General features: G+C 37.1%; 1 protein-coding gene across 13 annotated transcripts in view; it reads left to right on the plus strand.

Annotated features, from left to right (window-relative positions):
- Positions 1-25,119, plus strand: part of CFAP20DC (CFAP20 domain containing) — a 270,624-nt gene that overhangs the window by 140,366 nt on the left and 105,139 nt on the right. For 11 of the 13 annotated variants that reach the window (XM_045862045.3, XM_064594315.1, XM_045862042.3 and 8 more), the window contains one exon: positions 11,044-11,208. In XM_045862045.3, coding sequence (XP_045718001.1) covers positions 11,044-11,208 — 165 coding nt within the window. The remainder of the gene's footprint in view (positions 1-11,043; positions 11,209-25,119) is intronic. The other 2 variants (XM_045862040.3, XM_045862047.3) reach the window with 1 other exon arrangement.

The raw sequence follows: 25,119 nt of genomic DNA on the forward strand, positions 1-25,119 counted from the left end.
GATGACTACAGTAATATAGCTTGAAGTACAGAATTGTGATGCTCCTGCTTTGCTTTTCTTTTTTAGGATTGCTTGGGCTATTCAGGTCTTTTGTGGTTCCATATTTTTTCCAAAATAGGAAGCCAGAAATATTATCTAAAGCACAAGGGCAGAAATGTCAATATAAGGCTACTATTTATAAACAGAAGTACCAGAAGATTTAGAGGCTATTGCTGAAAGGCTTGAGAATAGTTGCCTCTGCACTGTAGGACTAGGGGATGTGTGAGGTTAGGGAATGATGACTTTTTCTCATAATTACAGTACCATTTGTATTTTTGAACAATATACATATATTTTGATTTATAATTAATTTTTTTAAAGTGAATGATAATCAGTAAAATTCCAAGAACAAACATTGGCATGATTTCTTTTAGAAGGCCTGAAAAAAAGGCTTATGAATGTGGCATCTCAGATTGCCTAAAATGTTCTGAGTAGACTTGAGGAAGCACAGTGTGGTTCAGGTGCTGTGGAATTTAACCCCATATTCTTCATTTAGCTTCCATTTAACCTGCACAAGTGCTCACCCTGTCTCTATGCTTCAATTTCTGCATCAGTAAAATGAGTTAAAGTAAAATACTATTACATTCCCACTGAAGGCATGAAGTGTATAAACCGAGTACATATTGAAGAAGTTAAATTGATATTGTAGAGACTAAAGACACAGATTAATGGTCCCACAGTCTATTGCTGTGATCACGTACCAACTTTGTGCTTTGTGTGAGTTCTGAACATCTCTGAGCATTATTTCCTCATTAGTTATTATAAGGTTGTTTTGAAGATCCAATAAACTATAAATATATATGTGAAAAGACATAAACTATAATTCATGGTGTAGATGCTACCATTTCTCTGCCTCCTATAATCAGGCACTGGAATGACAGCCCATGCTTCGAGGAGCTTGGGATCTCTCAGGAAAATATACATGTACATATTGATTGTTATACCTGGAGGAAACTTCCCTAATGGGCTTAACAAGCACTGGGAGGAGAGTTGGAGCACTTAACTCTCACTTGATAGAGCCACTTGGAGAGGCATTTGGATGTCACAGACCTACCAAGTTACAAAAAACTTGACTAACATAAGGTTGCCAATTTTTAAATTCACCAAATCAGGGCATTAAAACAGACAAACAAAAAAAAAAAACTACAATTATTGTAATCATTTAATTAATTGGGAAGACATTTAAACACACACACATATTAGGAAGGTGTTAATTTCAGAATAAAGACTGACATTTTCACTGCAGACCAGTGAAAATGACTTAATGGGTCAGTATCTGTCTGTAGAGCAGTGTTTGTCCTGTACTCACCTGAAAATATAAATTTTCCAAACTATATCCTGAAGGAAAAATAACAATTTCTCAACTAATGAAATAATTTTTCAGGTAATGGAAGTAGACAAGAAAGGAAGGCATTTCAGGAAAAGGAAAGAGTGTGTATGTATAAAGGCATGGCATCATGAATAGATCTGATGCAGTCAAGGAACAGGAAGTTCAGTATGGTACATGGCAGAGGTGGGAGGTGTAATTTAATATAATATTTTATTACTAGGCCGCATACTTTGACATAAAGAGGTAGAGCAAGTTTCCTATCCTCAGAGTTCTCTGTGTAATTTTAGACAGCAGAAAAATAAACGCTGCAAAAGTTCATTTTCAAGACAATTTGATAAAAGGGGACAAAGGATAACACAGTATGGGGCAAATTGAGTGTCCCTGGTCAAGGAGGTTGGCAGCAGAAGTGATAACAATGATGATGGTGCTAATAGAAGCAGTAGGTGTTCTAAACACTTTATATATATATGAACTTAATTTAATGCTCATACAAACTCTATAAATTGTTTGTTATTATCCCCATTTTACAGATAAGGAAACTTAGGCACAGAGAAGTCAGATAATGTGTCCAGTGTCACACAATTGTTAAGTAGTAGAGGCAGGTTTTGAACCCTGGTAATAGGACTCAAGTTTATACTCCTAATTACTACAGTGTTCTGCCTTTCTTGGGAGGATGGAAGGGAGGGGAAATTTAAAGAAAGAGAGAGACAGAAGATAACATCATGGAATAAGAATGCCAGGATTTGGTGACTGGCTGTGTTAAGGGTGTCTGTATTCAATAAGTAATGGATGTCCCTTTGTCTTTCATACTGAAAGTAGAGGGAGGGACATTTTCTTCTGCAAAGACAGTTCTGTTAGTCATAAGGTTGAGACTTTTATCATAGGAAACTCTTTTACTTGTTTCTTATATTTCATTCTGAGATTCAACTTAAACATACTGTATTAAATGCTTGCTTAAGCTCAGTACCCTGTTGCCCTTAGTTTATTTAAGCTGCTACATTTCACTCTAGAACCTCTTAAACTCACCCGAGCTAGGAAATGTTGCCCAATTACATTGCTGTTCTCTGTTTACACAGTGGCATATAATAGAAAGTGAATTATTGGGACCCTAAAACAAGAAATTAACCAGTTTTTCACTTGCCCAGAGGAATGGCTGATGCTGGACAAGTAGTAAAGCATGTTGATTCAATTGAATTTATGACATAATTTTATGGTTCCTGAGGAAACGTGGACTGGCATTTTTAGGCATTTGCATGACTGAATTATTGATTAACTTAAATCATTACTACATTTAAAAAAAATCATAACTTGGGGCGCCTTGGTGGCTCAGTCGTTAAGCGTCTGCCTTCGGCTCAGGTCATGATCCCAGGGTTCTGGGATCGAGCCCCGCATCGGGCTCCCTGCTCAGCAGGAAGCCTGCTTCTCCCTCTCCCACTCCCCCTGCTTGTGTTCCCTCTCTCGCTGTGTCTCTCTCTGTCAAATAAATAAATAAAATATTTTTTAAAAATCATAACTTAAATCACTCTGCATTTAAAAAAAAAAACAATATATGTACAGATAGTTAGATAAGAGAAAAACAAGAGAGCCAAGAGAAGAGAGGAAAGAACAAACAATTATCCACTAAGTATGGACTTATGCTCTGCCAGTGATGATTTTACAGGTCTCCTGACACCCCAGTTCAGTGCTTTCTAAAATATCAGCGCTTGGACATATGTGTTCTGTGTTCAGAAATGCAAGAAGAAGAGAATAATTAAAAGAATGATTTCAGACTGAGAGTCCCTTGAGGGCATAGGTTAAGTCTCCATATTTTTACCTCTAGCACGTGACCTGGCACTGGTAATCTGTCATACACATTTGATGAATTAATGAAGTAAGAGTGGGCTAATTGTTTGTTCAATTATTCATTCAGTCATTCTCTCTCTTCATAAGCCTTTATTGAATGTCAAGCAATGTGAAGAAAATTATCCCTTCAAAGGCCACAGAAAAAAACTAGAAATACTGATGTATTGCCTTAATAGACTCATGGAGCGGGGAAGGGCCTTAGAGACCATGTAATCCAATGTCCTAATTATACAGAGAGGAAACAAGACCCATGGAAATAAGGCATCTTGTGCTGAGGTCACAGAAGGTGGAACTCTAGGCCAAGCCTCTGGCTGTTCCTTCCTCAACAGTATACATATTTACCTTCCTCAATAACTGGAATGCTTTAGTGTTTTTAATAATCAGCACTGTTGAGTGTTTTCCTGCCTCTCTATCTCCAGGTCACGTGATGCACATCATATTCAGATCTTTTCAGTTTAAGGCTGCATTCCCACTCCTTCCTGCAGTGGAGTTGAACTCAGATTGCCCTTGCCTAGTAAACCACCCCAGGGCAAGAAAAAAAAGCTAAGATTTCAGCATAGCAGAGGTGCCCAGCCAATAGTAGATCCCACAAAAATGGGTCATGAGTATCTATATATCAAGACACAGACTTATTCTGATTAAAATATCAATTGTATTTTATAAGTAAGTATTATAAATATTATTTATATTAGAACTTCATATCCTAAAAATTCTAAGGATAATAATTCCATTTATAATGTCATCCCAAATAAATAAATACCTAGGAATAAACTTAATCAAGGAGATGAAAAACTTGTTCACTGAAAACTATAAACATTGCTAAAGGAAGTTAGAGAAGACCTAAGTGAATGGAAATAAATACATGTGATATGTATGGATTGAAAGACTTGATGTTGTTAAGATGTTGGTATGACCCAAAGAGATCTAGAGATTCAGTGCAATCTCTCAGTGTTTCAATGGCCTTTTTTGCAGAAATGAAAAAGCTAATCCTCAAATTCATATGGAATTGCAAGGGGACCAAAATAGCCAAAAACAATCTTGAAAAAGAAGAACAAATTTGGTGGATTCACACTTCCCAATTTCAAAACTTAATCCAAGAGTTGCAGTAATCAAACAGTTTGGTATAATTAGAATGGACATATACACCAACGGAATAGAATTGAGTCCAGAAATGAATCCATACATCTAATTTTGACAGGGGTGCCAAGAACATTCAATGAGGATAGAGGAGACTCTTCAACAAATGGTTCTGGACAATTGGATATCCACACACAAAACAATGAGTATGGACCCCTACCTCATGCCATATATAAAAACTAACTCAAATGGATCAATGACCTAAATATAAGAACTAAATAAAACTCTTAGGAAAAAAGTAGAGCTTAATCTTCATGACCTTAGATTTGGCAATGGATTCCTAGATATGACCCAAAGCACAGCAGCAAAATTTTAAAAATAGATAAATTGGACATTAAAACTTCAAACTTTTATGTATCAAAGAACACTTTTAAGAAATTGAAAGACAACCTACAGAATGGGAGAAAATATTTGCAAATCATATATCTGATAGGATAAATATTCTGATTCTACATATAGAGAGTATATATATGGAATATTCTGATATCTTCCAGTATCTGGAATATGTAAAGGACTCTTACAACTCGACAACAGAAAGACACACAACCCAATTAAAAAATGGTTGAAGGACTTAACTACTGTTAAGTATTTGTCCAAAGAAGATATACAAATCGTTGACAAACATATGAAAAATTGTTCAATGGCATTAGTCATTAGGGAAATGCAAATCAAAACCACAAGGAGATACCACCACACTCACTAGGATGGCTATAATTTTTTTTAATAGAAAACAAGTGTTGGGGGCACCTGGATGGCTCAGTCATTAGGCATCTGCCTTCAGCTCAGGTCATGATCTCAGGGTCCTGGGATTGAGCCCCACGTTGAGCTCCCTGCTCCGGGGGAAGCCTGCTTCTCCTTCTCCCACTCCCCCTACTTGTGTTCCCTCTCTTGCTGTGTCTCTCCCTGTCAAATAAATAAATAAAATCTTTTTTAAAAAAAGAAAAGAAAACAAGTGTTGGCAAGGGTGTGGAGAAATTGGAATCCTTGTACATTGTTAATGGGAATGCAAAACGGTTCACCCACTATGGAAGATAGTTTGGCAGTTCCTGAAATGTAAAACACAGAATTACCATATGAACCTGCAGTGCCACTCCTTGGTATATACCCAAAAGAATGGAAAACAGAAACATGTACATGCATGTTCATTGCAGTGTTATTCACAATAACCAAAATGTGGAAACAGCCCAAATGTTCATCAACAGATAAATGGATAAACAAAACATGGTATGTATTATACACACAGAGAAAAAGTCACATATTGCATCATTCCATTTATATGAAATGTCCATAAATCCATAAAGAAAGAATGCAGATTTGTGGTTGCCAGGGACTGGGAATTGGAGGAAATGGACAGAAACTGGCTAATGGATAAGGGATTTTGCTTTGGAATGATGAAAATGTTTTGGAACTACATAGAGGTGGTGGTTGTACAACACGGTGAGTGTACTATGTGCCAATGAATTGTTCACTTTAAAATGCTTAATTTTTACTGATATATTAATGTGAATTTCTCCTCAATAAAATATTAAAAAAAAAAAGAGTAAAGGCATGATTCATTTCAGGATAGCCAGGTGTTTGGTGTAGTTCAGGCTTATTTACCCCTTTAAATATCAAGACCTTTTATTATAAAAAACACATACTAAGACATGGTGGTTTTGTTTCCATTATAATGAAACAATTGACGTAAGTATTTGTCTATTATTAATAATAAACACTTTCATAGTACTTTCTATGTACCAGGCACTGTTCTTAGGCCCTTACAAACATTAACTTATTTAATCATCACAATAACCCTATAAGGTATTATTTTTTTAATCCATGATTTACAGGTAAGACAACCAAGGGCACAGAGAGGTAAATTATCATGCCAAAGTCGCACAGCTAATAAGTGATGTTTTTTTATTTATTTATTTTTATTATGTTCAATATAAGTGATGTTTTAATGCATAAAGTGCTTTATGTATGTATTAAAATTGGTGACTTAATTTTTTTTTTAAGATTTATCTATTTGAGAGAGAGAGTGCGCATGTGCGCGCAAGCAGGGGGAGGGGCAGAGGGAGAGAGAGAATGTCCAGCGAAATCCCTGCTGAGTACAGAGCCCAAAGCTGGACTTGATCTCATAATCCTCAGATCATGACCTGAGCCAAAATCGAGTTGGACACTTACCCAACTGAGCCACCCAGGCACCCCAATGACTTAATTTTTAAAGCTAGTTAAGATCTTCATCAGAGATATCCAACACCTACAAGAATGGTTCACTTTATGGTGGCATTATAGCCAAAGAAAGCCAAACAGGGTTACAAAGTCACTCAAACATTCGAATATACTAACTCATACTGGGAGCAAAGACAGCAAAAAACCCACCACCTGGTTGTGTTTCAATGCTACATGAGCAAATCTCAGTTTTCTCATAGCCTTCTCCTCCATGTACCATTTTGCCATTCTGAGCTGACCATTCCAGCCAACACTGCAATTCTTTCAGATTTGTTAGCAAAAGCACCTTAAATTCAACTGTGTCATTTTCCAGTGTTAATCAAGCAGTCTTCATGTTTCCATACACATTCTCTTACAGAAGATAGAACTTGTCTGGAAGAACAATGCAGGTAGGCCTCGGTCCCCCAGTATCTGATTACCAGCTTGATTTGTTATTTGCCATCTGGGGAGAAAGATGTGATATCCAAATAAAATGTGTGTGGAGTACTTCTCAGGAGATAGCTGAGCAAAGAACAACCAAAGAAGAAAAGTGGGAGACTTAGCCGCTGCTTTTAATCTAGGTCAGCTGTTATTAAGGGGCCTTCAGCCATGACCATTTATTGAGCATCCCCTTTGAACCAGATGCTGTACTAAATATATCGTTGGGATTCTCTCCCTATTCTCTCCCACACTGGCAACCCTTTGGCAGAATTGTCTTCTTTCACTTCCTAGAATGCACCAGAGATATCCTGCCTTCAGAGGCTTCAAATACTCTGTTCCCTCCACCTGAATGATCCCTCCCATCCATTTCACCAGGACAACTTCTGCTTATCTTTTATGACTCAGTTTAAATGTCTCTTTACTAGAGGCTCCTGGGTGGCTCAGTTGGTTAAGAGACTGCCTTTGGCTCCGGTCATGATCCTGGAGTCCCAGTATCTGCTTCTCCCTCTGACCCTCCCTCCCTCTCATGCTCTCTCTCTCTCTCAATAAATAAAATCTTTTTAAAAATAAAAAATAAGTAAATGTCTCTTTGTCAGAAAAGACTTTCCCTGATACCCTTAACCTCTTTCATTACACCTTGAACTTCTCCTTTGGAGCACTTAATAAAATTATAATTGAATAGTTACTTATAATATAATCTGTTTCATATTCTTTATTAGGTGTAAGCTTCAAGAAGACCAGGACAGAGTCACTCTAGCTCACCACGAGATTCCCTGGCACACAGTAGAGGCTCAATAAGTATTTGCTGAATGATAAAATGAGTAAATGAATGAATGAAGGCAGACCGTGCCCTCTATGTACTCACAGTTTAGCACTATTTATTTTTTATGTAGGACCCATGCTGTATTCAGAATTCTTTCTCTTTTTCTAAGATTTTATTTATTTATTTGAGAGAGAGTGAGTGAGAGACAGAGAGAGCTGGAGCAGGGGTGGAGGGGCAGAGGGAGAGGAAGAAGCAGACTCCCTGCTGAGCAGGGAGCTCAACACAGGGCTGGATCCCAGGACCTGAGCTGAAGACAGACGCTTAACCAACTTAGCACCCAGGTGCTCTAGAAATTCTTATTTTTTGATTAAGCCATGAATGGTAAAAAATAAAATAAAGTGGCCCAGTAATTGGATATGGAGAAGGGAGTATTTATTGGTGAGGTGGGTGGTGGGGAGCTGAGTTAACTTCCACTTCGGTTTATCAAAACATCCAACTACCAGGTCATAAAGCTCTTTCATAGTTTGGTTTCACAAAAATGAGACTAAAGATCCTCTCTATGTATTCCTCCACAAAGTTTGAGAGTGAGTAGTTGCTAAATGGGCTTAATAATTCATCTTTATTTTAAAAATAATAAACTGATCTTTTTTTCTTTGATTCCTCCTTTTATTGCAGGTTTTATACTGTTCACAGTCTCCCTTGATGAATAATCCAATGAGTAGTGAGACAGTTGTGGGTGCAAAGGAAGAGTAGATGTATAGAAAGGAAAAGTGGCACAGAAGGGATTTATCCTTTTACTGTGAAATCTGATCTGCATGTCAACCACGATCCTGTTAAATTCAGATTGGAGTTTTGTCATAGTCTCTGCCTTGGATTTGGGGTTACCAGGGATTTTTGGCTATTTCTTGCTAGATGGAAACTCAGGTTTTGTTTTGTATACATTTCAACTTTATATGGCACTGTACCCTGGTCACTGTACCACACAATCCCTATAAGCTAAAGTTTCCACGACTTGTTTTTATGTGATTGAGAATTCAGCATTTTCTTTCAGGGTCTTATAACCTACAGACTTCTCTGCCTCTTTTATTATAAAATCTTAGTTTATCAATATTGGCAATGAAGTGGAAATTATCTTTTTCTACCTCAGAAGAGTTTGAAATGATATGTCAAGTATATATCTGGAGTTAGCTTACTTATTTTTCCAAATGTTTTCTATTTTGAGAGTTTATCTACTCAACTACTTTATATTGATTTTCTAAATGTCGATGACAAATAAGAAATGAACAAACAAAGAATACCTGAAAACTAAGATTTGTAAATCTACTGCATTTTTAATGACTGGAGCATTAGGACACTTAGAAAGCATTACATTGCTGATGAGTATTTAAGTTTTTAGTTAAATGATTCATTTCCTTTTCAAGATTAGGACATTAGGGTCTAATTAGGAAACTGCCATGACTTGGGTGCATATAAACCTAACATCATTTGCCTTTATAAATGTCGTTAGAGTTTATACTTACATAGGATGTTTTTTGAGGGATGATTGGTTGAATTTTTGTTACTACTCATATTCATATATACACACACACAAATTTTTTCCACTACATTCTAAAATTAGAAATTTTACCTGGGTGGCTCAGTCGTTAGGCATCTGCCTTCGGCTCAGGTCATGATCCCAGGGTCCTGGGATTGAGCCCCGCATGGGGCTCCCTGCTCCGCAGGAAGCTTGCTTCTCCCTCTCCCACTCTCCCTACTTGTGTTCCCTCTCTCGCTGTGTCTCTCTCTGCCAAATAAATAAATAAAATCTTTAAAAAAAGAAAAGAAATTTTACTTATAAAAATTAAAAACACAGACATTTTTATGTAGAAGAAAATAAAGCCCACACTTAAGCTAACCATCAAAAGTTATTTTACATTTCAATATATTTCATTTTAGTCTTTTTGCCATGCACACATTTTATTTATTGATTTCCTACAGTAGAGTTAGAGTTTTGTATATATTACTTTCACTTAACTTCCTATCATGAGTCTTTCCCACATCATCAAGCCATCTTCATAAATAGAATTTCTTGTGGCTCTTTACTGGTAATTCAAGTTGTTTATTTTTCAAAAATTATAAACACCTATTTACATAGATCTTTCATCTGAGTTTCTGGGTTTTTTTGTTGTTGTTGTTGTTTTTTGCTTTAGAAAAGACTCAGGGACACCTGGGTGGTGCAGTCAGTTAAGCAGCCAACTCTTGGTTTCAGCTCAGGTCATGATCTCTGGGTCATCAGATCAAGCCTTGAGTCCCATTTGGGGCTCCACGCTCATAGCAGAGTCTGCTTAAGACTATCCTTGTCCCTCCGCCCCTCCCCACCTGGCAAGCATGTGCACGCACGCTCCCTCTCTCTCTAATTAAAAAAAAAGAGAGAGAAAAGATTCGTAAAGTGAAATTATGGAGTAAAATGGCATGTAAATTTTTAAGGCTTTTGATACATTTAGGAGAATTGCTTTTTGGAATACTAATACCGATTTAATTCCTGCTTATGACGTATGACAAGGCTTAATATGTTTGCCATAAGAGAGATCATACAAATAAATAAGAACATAATGTTCTAATACCAAAATGGGTTAAGAACATGAACACAAAATTTACTAAACTGGAAATTTGTATATCCATGTAAATATATATGAATGATATCAAATTTCATTAGGAATACAAATTACAATAATAAAAATACTATTTTAATTATAATAAACCTTTCTTTGAAAATATTCAAAGGTAAGATGTTAACATTAGGGGAAGCTGAGTAAAAGGTATTAAGAACTCTACTATTTCTGTAACTTTTCTGTAGATCTAAAATTATTTCAAAATAAAAAGTTAAAAATTTACTCATATAGTGGCTGTAGGTGCTTATTCAACTATGTCTTTGTATCATTGATCTCTTACAAATGAGCCACTGTACTCCCAGAAATCTGCATCAGAGCACACCTAACTAGCTCTTTTCTTGAGTCACCTTCTAGTATTGAAAAATAAGTACAAAATCTATCCAATGAATGCTCTCATTTATTGTACAAGTCTCTGAACCTGCTCTGTATGTTATACACTTTATCTCATTTAATCTTTCCTACAGTGCTACGAAGTAAGCAGTAAACTTACAGTGCTCATTTTATAGATGAGAAAGCTGAGGCCGTAAGTTTGAGTAACTCATTCAAAGTCATATTCTAAAATGCTTTAATCGATTTCATTTATAAGATATGTCCATTTGGCAAAAATGACTTATATTTGGGGAATGAATGTTTGTCTTTATTTTCAGCTGGATATGGTATTCCCTTTCCAACAGATGAACCTACAGACATTATTCCACGAAGCTGCCAACTAACGACAGATGTTCCACAAGTCACACAGCTGCTAAACATGACTAAACTCCGCCAAACTGAAATAAAATTTGGAGGTCATCCTCTAAGTTCAGCAGAATCAGGTATGCACCAGGCACCTAAATTATAAGCATATTTATTTGAAAGACCAAAAAAAGGGTTTAAAAAAAAAACCCACACCACAATGATACTTTATAGCTTGAAGTTAAATATTAAGTCACTCTAATATCGACTCATGTCTGTGATAAATCATTTTAAATTTCTCTTTAGCAGCTAAAATATTTTCTGGGTTTTTACATACCAAATCAAAACATCTTTGATTAGTCCTCTCCTTTTCCTGTACTCTTCCAGGCCCAGCCAGTTATACTTCCGAAACATCTCTCAAATCTGTCTGCTCCTCTATCCTTTTGTTGCTTTCATTGATCGGGTTCCCACCATCGCTCACCTTAGCCTCCCAGTTAATCTACCCATTGCTGTCAGAATTATCTTTCTGATAATAGAAATAGAAATGTGATCGTGTCTCTCTTCGATTAAAGATCTTTAATGCCTTTCCCACTATCTTAGAAGACAAAATGAAAAAACCCTTGGGAATTCACACAAAACCAACCTCCCCTATCCCAACCTACTCCAGAGTTTCCTCTCTCATTCCCCATGTGCGATTTTTTGACCATGCTGTGGGCTTTCACATGTTCATATTTGGGGATTGCTGTTTCTTGGTCTAAAACAGCTTCCTTGCCTTTCTGCCTGTAAACACTCCCAACTCACTTTTCTAGATCCAACTCAAATGCTACCTCTTCTGTACGGTCTTTCCTAATTCTGACAAGCACTGTTCCCTTCTTTCCCTGACTTTTTTTTCCTTTCTTTTCTTTTTTTTTTTACAATACTTTTTAATATGTCTGCATTTCCCAATAAAGTGTGACTTCCTCCAAAAGTAACACTGTACCTCATTCTTCTATATCCCTAGCATCTAACACAGTGTTTACCACAGTGTTTGCAGGCCAGGGGCTGCAAACTCAAATTACTATGGAGGCCAGTCAGATAACATAATGAATAAAGTGGGCTGGATGCCTGGATATTTGACACATAGAAACATTTTTTATTCAACAGTGAGCCTTATTGGGAGTGGAGGGGGTCATTAGGGGAAAGGAATCAGGTAGGGCTTCAAAGAATTTTCTCTACTGTTAAAGCAGTAACATTAACAACTATGCAAATGATAGAATAAATGGTAGTTAGTACTCAGTCCCTGTGAGGGAGCAATAGGGAGTGATGAGGACTGTAGCAAACTAGAAGTTCATTCTCCATCTAGAAGGGATACTGCAATTCCATTCTAGCCAAGTGTTGCCTTGCAAGAATTCATGCACAGTCTCACCAGATCTTCCTTTTTTTTGTTTTCAAGAGGAGCTAGGTAGTTCAATGTTTATGATGAATCTTCCAATTCTAAAATATTGTCTAAAGTCTAAAATTTTTTGAAAACATTCTATAAGCCTAACAAACCATGTCAGGGCTACCAGTTTTGTACCTCTGTAATAGATACCCATAACTCTTGACCAAATGAATGAATAGTATGTACAAATTAAGAAACCGAATATTATTTATATGAGTGAGTCTCAACTTCCTGTTTGTTAGAATCACCTGGGACATTTTATAAATAATTTATGTAAAAAAAAAATTTTTTTCCTAATGCCTATGCTTCATCTCGAGATTCTGATTTAATTGGCCTTGGATGGATATTTTTTAAATGCCTTCAGTGATTCTAATGTGCAGCAGGGTTGAGAACCACTGGATCACTTACCCAAACAAAAGTCCTGTGGCTTGGATGACACTCAAAAACACAGAAGTAATCCCAAGGAAGGTAAAATGATGGTCGTAATAAGGCACTTATGGAGGAAGAAATAGGTCTTGAAAGTATTCAGGAAATACTTGTGTATGTTTTTATTATAAATAAATATAGGATTTATGGAAGTGTAAGGTGGTGCAGAAGACTGAGCAAAGACAAGGAGACAGCAAAATGCATGGATGAGTTTTCTGAGGAGTTAGTAAGAGGAATGGCCTAGTGGGCAGAATGGCTGGGTCAGAAGAATACAAGAAGAGTGCCTCCTGCTCCTAAAGTAGAGACACAACAAAGCCTTTCTTAGGAAGATAAATTTGACATCAGGAGTCAAGATAAATTTTTAAATCAAGTGAGACCAGAGATTAAGAATTACAACTCAGATGTCTTTGCAGCCATCTGGGCATAAAATGTCAGTGGCTCCATGGTAAGTGATGAGCCTAAGAGATGCTGCAGGGGAAACATAGGCAGGACTTGTTGATTCTCAGATAACAGATGGGGAAGAGAGTGGGGTCAAAGTTTGAGAGGTCAAAGTAGAAGCTGGAGAAAAGAGAGAGCTATGAGAAAATGAGTGAGTTATAGAAATGAACTGTTTTACTCTATGCTGTATTTATTCTTAGTGTATTTTTTATGATTTTATTTATTTGAGAGAGAGCACACGCGAGTGAGCAGGGGGAGGGGCAGAGGGAGATAATCTTTTTTTTTTTTTTTTTTTTTGCGAGAGAGAGAATGAGAGACAGAGAGCATGAGAGGGAGGAGGGTCAGAGGGAGAAGCAGACTCCCTGCCGAGCAGGGAGCCTGATGCGGGACTCGATCCAGGGACTCCAGGATCATGACCTGAGCCGAAGGCAGTCGCTTAACCAACTGAGCCACCCAGGCGCCCCAGAGGGAGAGAATCTTAAGCAGACTCCCCACTGAGCTTGGGGTCCAAGCCAGGGCTCAATCTCATGACCCTGAGATCACAACGTGAGCCGAAACCAAGAGTCAGAAGCTTAACCCACGGAGCCACCTAGGCGCCCTTCTTGGTGTATTTTTTTATGTCAATCCTCATCAGCATTACATGTCCTAAATTGTATATTCCTGGAGAATTGGGACCTATTTTGTAACTTCTTCAGTATAAACCCAGGCAGGGGACTATGTGTAAGTAGACACTATAATTCTAAACTCTCGATTATGAAATTTCCAAACTTCCAGAAAAGTAGAGAGAAGACATAAAAACCCCCATGTCCCCATCACCTATTTCCACAATTGCCAACTTTAGGCAGTACATTTTGGTTGCACAGGGCATAGGTAGCAAGAATTTGTATATTTATTATATACACTCTCTTTAGGGAGAGAGAATATATATAACCCGTGTTCGTTAAAGAACCTTTAGAAAATATATAGAAGGATGAAAAAGATCTTACTCCCCAGACAGCCATCGTAAACACCTCAGGTCACAAATCAATCTCAATGGGAGATTCACCACAGAATGAAAGAAGCAAGGGTGTTTTTGATAATCAAACACTCGATCTGTATCTAATAGTCTGTGAATGCTTTCAGTAACAGAAATGACTAAGCTGTAAACCCTATCAGATAACTCAGAGCAATTGTGAATGCTCTTTTCTTCTTTTATCTCTCTAGCTTAATGTTTTAAGAATTAATTATGTCTTTAAATGAAAATGCAATTCTATATCCAGATATTTTAAGTGTCTTTTTTTAATTTAAAGTTCAAGGACATGTATGATGCTTGAGATTAAAGAGGAATTTGAATAAATATTAATTGCATCATTAACTCAATATTATAATTAAACAGAAACTGTTCATAGGCCATATTTGATCTCAACTTTTAGAAGAGGATATTAGTATGTATTTTGCAAATTCCATAAATGAGATCTCAATACATAATGATAGTCAACTTGAGTCACATATACAGAAAATTAATAATCAGGGGTGCCTGGGTGGTTCAGTCAGTTACGCATCTGACTCTTGATTTCAGCTCGGGTCTTGATTTAAGGTTCATGAGTTCAAGCCCTGTGCTGGGCTCCACACTGGGCATGGAGCCCACTACGAAAGAAAGAAAAGAAAAGAAAAAAGGAAAGAGAAAGAAAGAAAGGAAGGAAGGAAGGAAGGAAGAAGAAGAAGAAAAAGAAAGAAAGAAAGAAAGAAAGAAAGAAAGAAAGAAAGAAAGAAAGAAAGAAAGAAAGAAAGGAAAGAAAAGAAAGAAAGAAAGAAAGAAAGAAAGAAAGAAAGAAAGAAAGAAAGAAAGAAAGAAAGAAAAGAAAGAAGAAAGAGGGAGGAAGGAAGGAGAGAGAAAGAAGGAAGGAAGGAAATTAATAATCATCACCTAAGAGCATATTGCTTCTGTCCTGTGAATCCCAATTATATTTCTATTCCTTTATAACCATAAGGTTTCTCTTAAAGAAAAGCTCATTGGACATGGATGGCAGCTAAGATTACATGAACATACAGCAGTCCTCCCTTACCTGAGGTTTCAGTTACCTGCGGTCAAGTGTGGTTCAGAAGCAGATGATCCTCCTTCTGATGTATCATCAGAAAGTCAACAGTAGCCTAACACTAGGTCACACACTGACATCATCCACCTCACGTCATCTTGTCACATAGAAATGTTATCATCTCGCATCATCACAAGAACAGTGAGTACAGCACAATAAGATATTTTAGAGAACACATTCACATAACTTTTATTACAGTATATTGTTGTAATTGTTCTATTTTATTATTAGTTGTGAATCTCTTACTGTGCCTAATTTATAAATTAAACTTTATCAGAGGTATGTATGTATAGGAAAAAATGGAATATGTATGGTTTGGTACTATCCAGTTTCAGGCATCCGTTGGGGTTCTGGGAACATATCCCCCAGAGATGGGAGGGGGCTGCTGTACATTGAACTTTGTGGTTCTCCTTCTACAAATACGTTTCCATTGCTATTTTTGTCATTTGTGGGCTTTGACACTTACTATAAATATATATAATAATAATGAGATATTTTATTTGAAAGGTGTAGCTAATGAATAATGCCCAAGGGCAGACTTTCTAATATTGGAAAAGCCAGGAGATATTTCTTCATTTCAACTATTTGTTTTTGTGTCTGTCTGAAAAATGGACTCCCCATGATGAGATTTTTGAATTGCATGAGAAAATGACTGTGCTCTTATAACTAACTGTACAGTATCCATGTACATTGTGGTGCTTTATTATAAATGCACACACTGAGATCCTAGTGAAGCTGCCACAGAAATAAATCCTGGCTTCCGATGGATGCTTTCTAGTATGTTCACTCGAGCAAAAAAACGAGACCTTAAAACTTCCATTTTAGAGTGCATTTTGTTGAATGGCATGTAACCTGATCGAGAGCATTTAATGAAATTAATAAGATAATTGTGTTTCCAAAAAGCCAGTGTTACCACACTTCTACACTGTTCACCTTGTCAGTTCCCAGTGCACGTTAGCTAATGATTATTAGTCTGCAGAGAACTGGGGGGGTCTCTGATTATCTTATTTTCATTAATGGAACCCCAGTTTAATTGAACCAGAGATTCAGGTCTGGTCATTGAAGTTGAGCATTCGGCTACTAATGGCAAGACGCAATGGTCCACTAAGCACAAACCAAAACTAGTGATTAGCCTAAAAATTAGGAGGCAGTTTTCCCAAGTGCCCTCTTTTCCACAGCAGCAGTCTTATTGGGCTTCTACTCCTATCTAAATAAGAAAAGACTGGCATCCCTATCTCCTAGCACAATTGCAAATAGGTAGGTTAATGCATTTAGCAAAACCATGAAGTAATCATCCAACTACAGTTGGCACTGGTGAGATCTTAGAATTTCTTTGGGTTTCACATTATGAAAGCAAAATTCAAATCAAGTAACAAAATGCACTGTAAAGGAGAACCTAAAAGAAAAAGGATTTAGATTATGACTTCAGGAAAAAAAAAACATTTTTCTCCTTTTTTTTTAGAGAGAGAGTGTGTGCAAGCCGGGGGGTGGGGGCGCAGAGGGAGAGAATCTCAAGCAGGCTCCTTGCTCAGCTCGGAGCCGGATGTGGGGCTCGATCTCACAACCCTGAGATCATGACCTGAGCTGAAATTAAAAGTTGGACACTTAACTGACAAGCTACCAAGGCACCTCAACAAAACACTTTTCTAAACTCACACTTTCAGCTAAGCTTTGTCTTAAGATTGTTGGTTTACATGAGAAACGATGGACTCTGAAAAACAAACTGAGGGTTCTAGAGGGGAGGGGGGGTGGGAGGATGGGTTAGCCTGGTGATTAAAGAGGGCACGTTCTGCATGGAGCACTGGGTGTTATGCACAAACAATGAATCATGGAACACTACATCAAAAACTAATGATGTAATGTATGGTGATTAACTTAACAAAAAAATTTTTTAAAAAAGATTGTTGGTTTAAAGAGATGCCACAATTTCTGGGTCCAGTGTCTGATAATAAGTCAGAGTGAACTCAACTGTCTCTTACGTTTGAATTATATAACCTCTTTCCCCATCTTTAGTAAAACTAAGGCATACCTCGTCACATTCCTTTATTTAAAAAATTTTTTTAATGTGAAAGGAATTTAGCGTGGATATTGATCAGTATCTGTGAAATTTGTTACAGCAAAGATGTCACAAATCATATATAGAATGAATTTCAATTTTTCTGTGATATTTCCACCAAATATTGAAGAAACTTTGATATATAAATATTAATATAATAGTAAATGTGAAAACCACATCTAATCCGTTGCATAGTTGTGCTGCTTTTACAGGACTGACTCATTCCAAACTTTACATTTCTCCTTTAGATGTCTATTACAGTATGGCTTATAATGACAAAACTGGAGACAAACTACTTGTGCATAGTAGGGAGTTGATTAAATACCCACAAATAAGATATTATGGATGCAGCTACAACAGACCTGATCTGCTTGTGATGGTCTGGAAAGGTCTTAGAGCTGTGTGTCTCCATCAGTGACACATGGAAAGCTAGGATGTTGTCTCTGTATGAGCCCACTGATCTAGTAAATAAACAAGATAGTTACCTAGGGACGCTGGTATAGGTGTACATTTTTTTATATTTATATATTTTATTTGTATTTTATAATATATGTTTATATATTTATAATATACATTTGTATTTTTTTAATTTTATTTTATTATGTTATGTTAATCACCATACATTACATCATTAGTTTTTGATGTAGTGTTCCATGATTCATTGTTTGCGTATAACACCCAGTACTCCATTCAATACGTGCCCTCTTTAATACCCACCACCAGACTAACCCATCCCCCCACCCCCCTCACCTCTAGAACGCTCAGTTTGTTTCTCAGAGTCCATAGTCTCTCATGGTTCATCTCCCCCTCCAATTTCCCCCCTCTTCATTTTTCCCTTCCTACTATCTTCTTTTTTTTTTTTTTAACACATAATGTATTATTTGTTTCAGAGGTACAGGTCTGTGATTCAACAGTCTTACACAATTCACGGTGCTCACCATAGCACATACCCTCCCCAATGTCTATCACCCAGCCACCCCATCCCTCCCACCCCCCACCACTCCAGCAACCCTCATTTTGTTTCCTGAGATTAAGAATTCCTCATATCAGTGAGATCATATGATACATGTCTTTCTCTGATTGACTTATTTCGCTCAGCATAATACCCTCCAGTTCCATCCACGTCATTGCAAATGGCAAGATTTCTTTTTTTTTTTTGATGGCTGCATAATATTCCATTGTGTGTGTGTGTGTGTGTGTATATATATATATATATATATATATATATATATATATATATATACCACATCTTCTTTACCCATTCATCTGTCGATGGACATCTTGGCTCTTTCCATAGTTTGGCTATTATGGACATTGCTGCTATAAACATTGGGGAGCACGTACCCCTTCGGATCACTACATTTGTATCTTTGGGGTACATTTTTTAAGGAAACACACGAAAATTAATAAACTTCAGGAACACGGACTAGTAGAGGTAGGGTCAGGAAAATAAGACTTATTCCTCATATCTTCCTCTGTTAGAGAATTGTAACTTTCTAAATATGTTCATGATTTGTGGTGTCAATAGATATATATTATGTTAGAGCAACTATGAGAAATGTTTAGTTTCTTCTGTATACCTTTCTGTCTTTTGAAAAGCCCAGAGAATTGCTATAAAATTAAAATATATTTCTTTACTTAATGTCAGTATTCTCATTTAAAATATATAATGGGAAGGAAATCCAAAATTAATGACAAATCTTTTAAGTATATAGTTGCATATTAAACTTGTTTATTTATGATATAATAGGGGAATATCTATGACAATCTATACCGTATTAGTATCAATTATGCTCACATACATTTTTACAAATAGTTCACATAGTGATGAACATGGGGCTATAATCATCCAATAACCCCCAAGACACCCTCTCTGTAACATCACCCTGCTTTTATTTCCATCACAGCTCTTATCCTTACCTGATACGTTCTTTTTACTTAATTGTTTGCTTATTGCTGTCTCCCCAAGGGGAATGTGAGCTTCAAAACCGCAGGGGTCCTATTTATTGTTGTATCCTTAGCACCTAGCTCAACACTTACCAGGAACTCAATAGATATTTGTTAATTAAGTGATCAAGTGAGTGAATGAAATGCTAGCCATATAATTTGAGCAGGTGAGTATATTAAGCAGCAAATCATCATCACCATCACCACTAATGTTTAGTGACTTTTTGCTGTATCCTTTACACAGTGTCAGGTTTCTCCAGAGAAACAGAACACACACATATATACAATTTACATATAATATAGGCCTTGATAGATAATTTCCATCATTTGGTTTTAGAATATATATATAGAGAGAGAGGGAGAGAGAGAGAGACCTATCATAAGGAATTGGGTCATGCAGTTATGGAAACTGAGAAGTCCCAGGACCTGCAGTGGTCAAGTTGGAGGCCCAGAAGAGCCAATGGTGCAGTTCCTGTCCAAATCCAGGAGAGCCAATAGTGAAAGCACAAGTCTGAGGACGGCTAAAGACCAATGTCCTACCTTAAGGGGTCAGACAGAGGGATCAAAGTCTCCCTTCCTCCATCTTTTTGTTCTATTCAGGCCCTCCTTAGATTGGGTGATGAGATCCACCTACCTTGGGGTGGAATTTACCAATTGAAATGTTCATTTCATCCAGAAATGTCCTCACAGTCATACTCAGAGCAATGTTTAATCTAGGAACCCTGTGGGCCCAGTCAAGTTGATATATAAATTTAGCCATCACACATCATTTATCCCATTTAATCCTCTCATATACCTTTTTGTGTAGAAACCATCATAATCACCATTTTGTAGATAAGGATAGTGAGGCTCACAGAGACAAAGTAATTAGTGAGTGGTAGACCTAGGATGTGACCAGGCAGTCTGGTTTGAGAGATGAATTCTTAACTGCTTACTCCCATTAAGCAATTTCTCACTACTTGTTTTAAGGATTTTCTTCTGGGGAACCTTCTTGTGTTATACGAAACTGTGCTATTTCCAAAACCAAATGATGGAAATTATCTACCAAAGCCTATATTATATTTAAGCTCCACTCATTCAAAATGGAAAGTTTTCTTGAGATAATAAAATTGTTTCCCTGAAAAGGTTTCTTTACTCATTAATACTAAAGACGAAGAACTAGGCTACTGATAGCTTTTTTTTTTTTTTTTTTTTTTTTTTAACATATCATGTATTATTTGTTTCAGAGGTACAGGTCTGTGATTCAACAGTCTTACACAATTCACAGTGCTCACCATAGCACATACCCTCCCCAATGTCCATCACCCAGCCACCCCATCCCTTCCACCTCCCTCCACTCCAGCAACCCTCAGTTTGTTTCCCGAGATTAAGAGTCTCTTATGATTTGTCTCACTCTCTGGTTTCATCTTGTTTCATTTTTCCCTCCCTTCCCCTATGATCCTCTGCCTTGTTTGTGAAATTCCACATATCAGTGAGATCATATGATACTTGTCTTTCTCTGATTGACTTATTTCATTTAGCATAATACCCTCTAGTTCCATCCACATCATTGCAAATGGCAAGATTTCATTTTTTGATGGCTGCATAATATTCCATCATATATATATATTTATATGTATATATATGTATATATATACACATCTTTATTTTTTATCTATCTATCTATCTATCTATCTATCTATACACCACATCTTTATCCACTCATCTGTTGATGAACATCTAGGTTCTTTCCATAGTTAGCTGTTGTGGACATTGCTTCAATAAACATTGGGGTGCACATGCCCCTTGGGATCACTACATTTGTATCTTTGGGGTAAATACCCAGTAGTGCAATTGATGGGTCATAGGGTAGCTCTATTTTCAACTTTTTGAGGAACCTCCGTACTGTTTTCCAGAGTAGCTGCACCACCTTGCATTCCCACCAACAGTGTAGGAGGGTTCCCCTTTCTCTGCATCCCTGCCAACATCTGTCATTTCCTGACTTGTTAATTGTAGCCATTCTGACTGGTGTGAGGTGGTATCTCATTGAGGTTTTGATTTGGATTTCCTGCTGCAGAGTGATGTTGAGCACTTTTTCATGTGTCAGTTGGCCATTTGGATGTCTTCTTTGCAGAAATGTCTGTTCATGTCTTCTGCCTATTTCTTGATTGGATTAGTTGTTCTTTGGGTGTGGAGTTTGATAAGTTCTTTAGAGATTTTGGATACTAGCCCTATATCTAATATGTCATTTGCAAATATTTTCTCCAGTTCTGTCGTTGTCTTTTGGTTTTGTTGACTGTTTCCTTTGCTTTGCAAAAACTTTTTATCTTGATGAAGTCCCCATAGTTCATTTTTGCCCTTGCTTCCGTTGCCTTTGGCGATGTTTCTAGGAAGAAGTTGCTGTGGTTGAGGTCAAAGAGGTTGCTACCTGTGTTCTCCTCTAGGATTTTGATGGACTCCCATCTCACATTTAGGTCTTTCATCCATTTTGAGTCTGTTTTTGTGTGTGGTGTAAGAAAATGGTCCAGTTTCATTCTTCTGCATGTGGCTGTCCAATTTTCCCAACACCATTTGTTGAAGAGACTGTCTTTTTTCCACTGGACATTCTTTCCTGCTTTGTCAAAGATGAGTTGACCATAGAGTTGAGGGTCCATTTCTGGGCTCTCTATTCTGTTCCATTGATCTATGTGCCTGTTTTTTTTTTTTTTTTTTTTTTTTTTGCCAGTACCATACTGTCTTGATGATTACAGCTTTGTAATAGAGCTTGAAGTCTGGAATTGTGATGCCACTGGCTTTGCTTTTCTTTTTCAACATTCCTCTGGCTATGCGGGGTCTTTTCTGGTTCCATACAAATTTTAGGATTATTTGTTCCATTTCTCCGAAAAAAGTTGATGGTATTTTGATGGGGATTGCATTAAATGTGTAGATTGCTCTAGGTAGCATAGACATTTTCACAATATTTGTTCTTCCAATCCATGAGCATGGAACGTTTTTCCATTTCTTTCTGTCTTCCTCAATCTCTTTCATGAGTATTCTATAGTTTTCTGAGTATAGATCCTTGGCCTCCTTGGCCAGATTTATTCCTAGGTATCTTATGGTTTGGGGTGCAATTGTAAATGGGATCAACTCCTTAATTTCTCTTTCTTCTGTCTTGTTGTTGTATAGAAATGCCACTGATTTCTGTGCATTGATTTTATATCCTGCCACTTTACTGAATTCCTGTATGAGTTCTAGCAGTTTGGGGGTGGAGTCTTTTGGGTTTTCCACACAGAGTATCATATCATCTGCAAAAAGTGAGAGTTTCACTTCTTTGCTGATTCGGATGCCTTTTATTTCTTTTTGTTGTCTGATTGCTGTGGCTAGGACTTCTAGTACTATGTTGAGTAGCAGTGGTGATAATGGACATCCCTGCCATGTTCCTGACCTTAGGGGAAAAGCTCTCAGGTTTTCCCAATTGAGTATGATATTCAGTGTGGGTTTTTCAGAGATGGTGTTTATGATATTGAGGTATGTACTCTCTATCCCTACACTATGAAGAGTTTTAATCAAGAAATGATGCTGTACTTTGTCAGATGCTTTTTCTGCATCTATTGAGAGGTCATATGGTTCTTGTTCTTTCTTTTATTAATGTATTGTATCACATTGATTGATTTGTGGAATTTGAACCAACCTTGCAGCCCAGAAATAAATCCCACTTGGTCGTGGTGAATAATCCTTTTAATGTACTGTTGGATCCTACTGGCTAGTATTTTGGTGAGAATTTTTGCATCCATGTTCATCAGGGATATTGGACTGTAGTTCTCCTTTTTTTTTTTAAAGATTTTATTTATTTGACAGAGAGAGAGACAGTGAGAGAGGGAACACAAGCAGGGGGAGTGGGAGAGGGAGAAGCAGGCTTCCTGCTGAGCAGGGAGCCTGATGCGGGGCTCGATCCCAGGACCCTGGGATCATGACCTGAGCCGAAGGCAGACGCTTAATGACTGAGCCACCCAGGTGCCCCTGTAGTTCTCCTTTTTGATGGGGTCTTTGTCTGGTTTTGGGATCAAGGTAATGCTGGCCTCATAAAATGAGTTTGGAAGTTTTCCTTCCATTTCTATTTTTTGAAAGAGCTTCAGAAGAATAGGTATTTATTCTTCTTTAAATGTTCGGTAGAATTCCCCTGGGAAGCCATCTGGCCCTGGGCTCTTGTTTGTTGGGAGATTTTTGATTACCACTTCAATTTCCTTAGTCCTTATGGGTCTGTTCAGGTTTTCTATTTCTTTCTGGTTCAGTTTTGGTAGTTTATACGTCTCTAGGAATGGATCCACTTCTTCCAGATTATCTAATTTGCTAGCATATAGTTGCTCATAATATGTTCCTGTAATTGTTTGTATTTCTTTGGTGTCTGTTATAATCTAACCTCTTTCATTCATGATTTTATTTATTTGAGTCCTTCCGCTTTTCTTTTTGATAAGTCTAGCCAGGGGTTTATCAATCTTATTAATTCTCTCAAAGAATCAGCTCCTAGTTTTGTTGATCTGTTCTACTGTTCTTTTGGTTTCTATTTCATTGATATCTGCTCTGATCCTTATTATTTCTCTTCTCCTGCTGAGTTTAGGCTTCTTCTTTCTCCAGCTCCTTTAGGAGTAGGGTTAGGATGTGTATTTGAGAACTTTCTTGTTTCTTGAGAAAGGCTTCTATTGCTATATACTTTCCTCTTAGGACCGCCTTTGCTGCATCCCAAAGATTTTAAACAGTTGTGTTTTCATTTTCATTGGTTTCCATGAATTTTTTGAATTCTTCTTTAATTTCCTAGTTGACCCATTCATTCGTTAGTAGGATGCTTTTTAGCCACCGTGTATTTGAGTTCTTTCCAACTTTCCTCTTATGATTGAGTTCTAGTTTCAAAGCATTGTGGTCCGAAAATATTCAGGGAATGATCCCAATCTTTTGGTACCGGTTGAGACCTGATTTGTGACCTAGGATGTGATCTATTCTGGAGAATGTTCCATGTGCAGTTGAGAAGAATATGTATTCTGTTGCTTTGGGATGGAATGTTCTGAATATATCTTTGAAGTCCATCTGATCCAGTGTGTCATTTAAAGCCTTTATTTCCTTGTTGATCTTTTGCTTAGATGATCTGTCCATTTGAATGAGAGGTGTGTTAAAAGCCCCCTACTATTATTGTATTGTTATCAATGTGTTTCTTTGATTTTGTTATTACCTGGCTTATATAATTGGCTGCTCCCATGTTAGGGGCATAGATATTTAAAATTATTAGATCTTCTTGTTGGATAGACCCTTTAAGTATGCTGTAGTGTCCTTCCTCATCTCTTATTATAGTCTTTGGTTTAAAATCTATTTTGTCTGATATAAGGATTGCCACCCCACCTTTCTTTTGATGTCCATTAGCATGGTAAATAGTTTTCCACCCCCTCACTTTCAATCTGGAGGTGTCTTTGGGTCTAAAATGAGTCTCTTGCAGACAGCATATCAATGGGTCTTGTTTTTTTATCCAGTCTGATACCCTATGTCTTTTGATTGGGTATTTAGCCCATTTACATTCAGGTAACTATTGAAAGATATTAATTTAATGCCATTGTATTGCCTGTAAAGTGACTGTTACCGTCTATTGTCTCTGTTCCTTTCCAGTCTATGTTATTTTTAGGCTCTCTCTTTGCTTAGAGGGCCCCTTTCAATATTTTTTGTAGGGCTGTGTTGGTATTCACAA

Source organism: Mirounga angustirostris, unplaced genomic scaffold, assembly GCF_029215605.1.
Source record: "Mirounga angustirostris isolate CCGP_5_RB_7025 unplaced genomic scaffold, mMirAng1.0.hap1 SCAF_1, whole genome shotgun sequence".
Lineage (NCBI taxonomy): Eukaryota > Metazoa > Chordata > Mammalia > Carnivora > Phocidae > Mirounga > Mirounga angustirostris.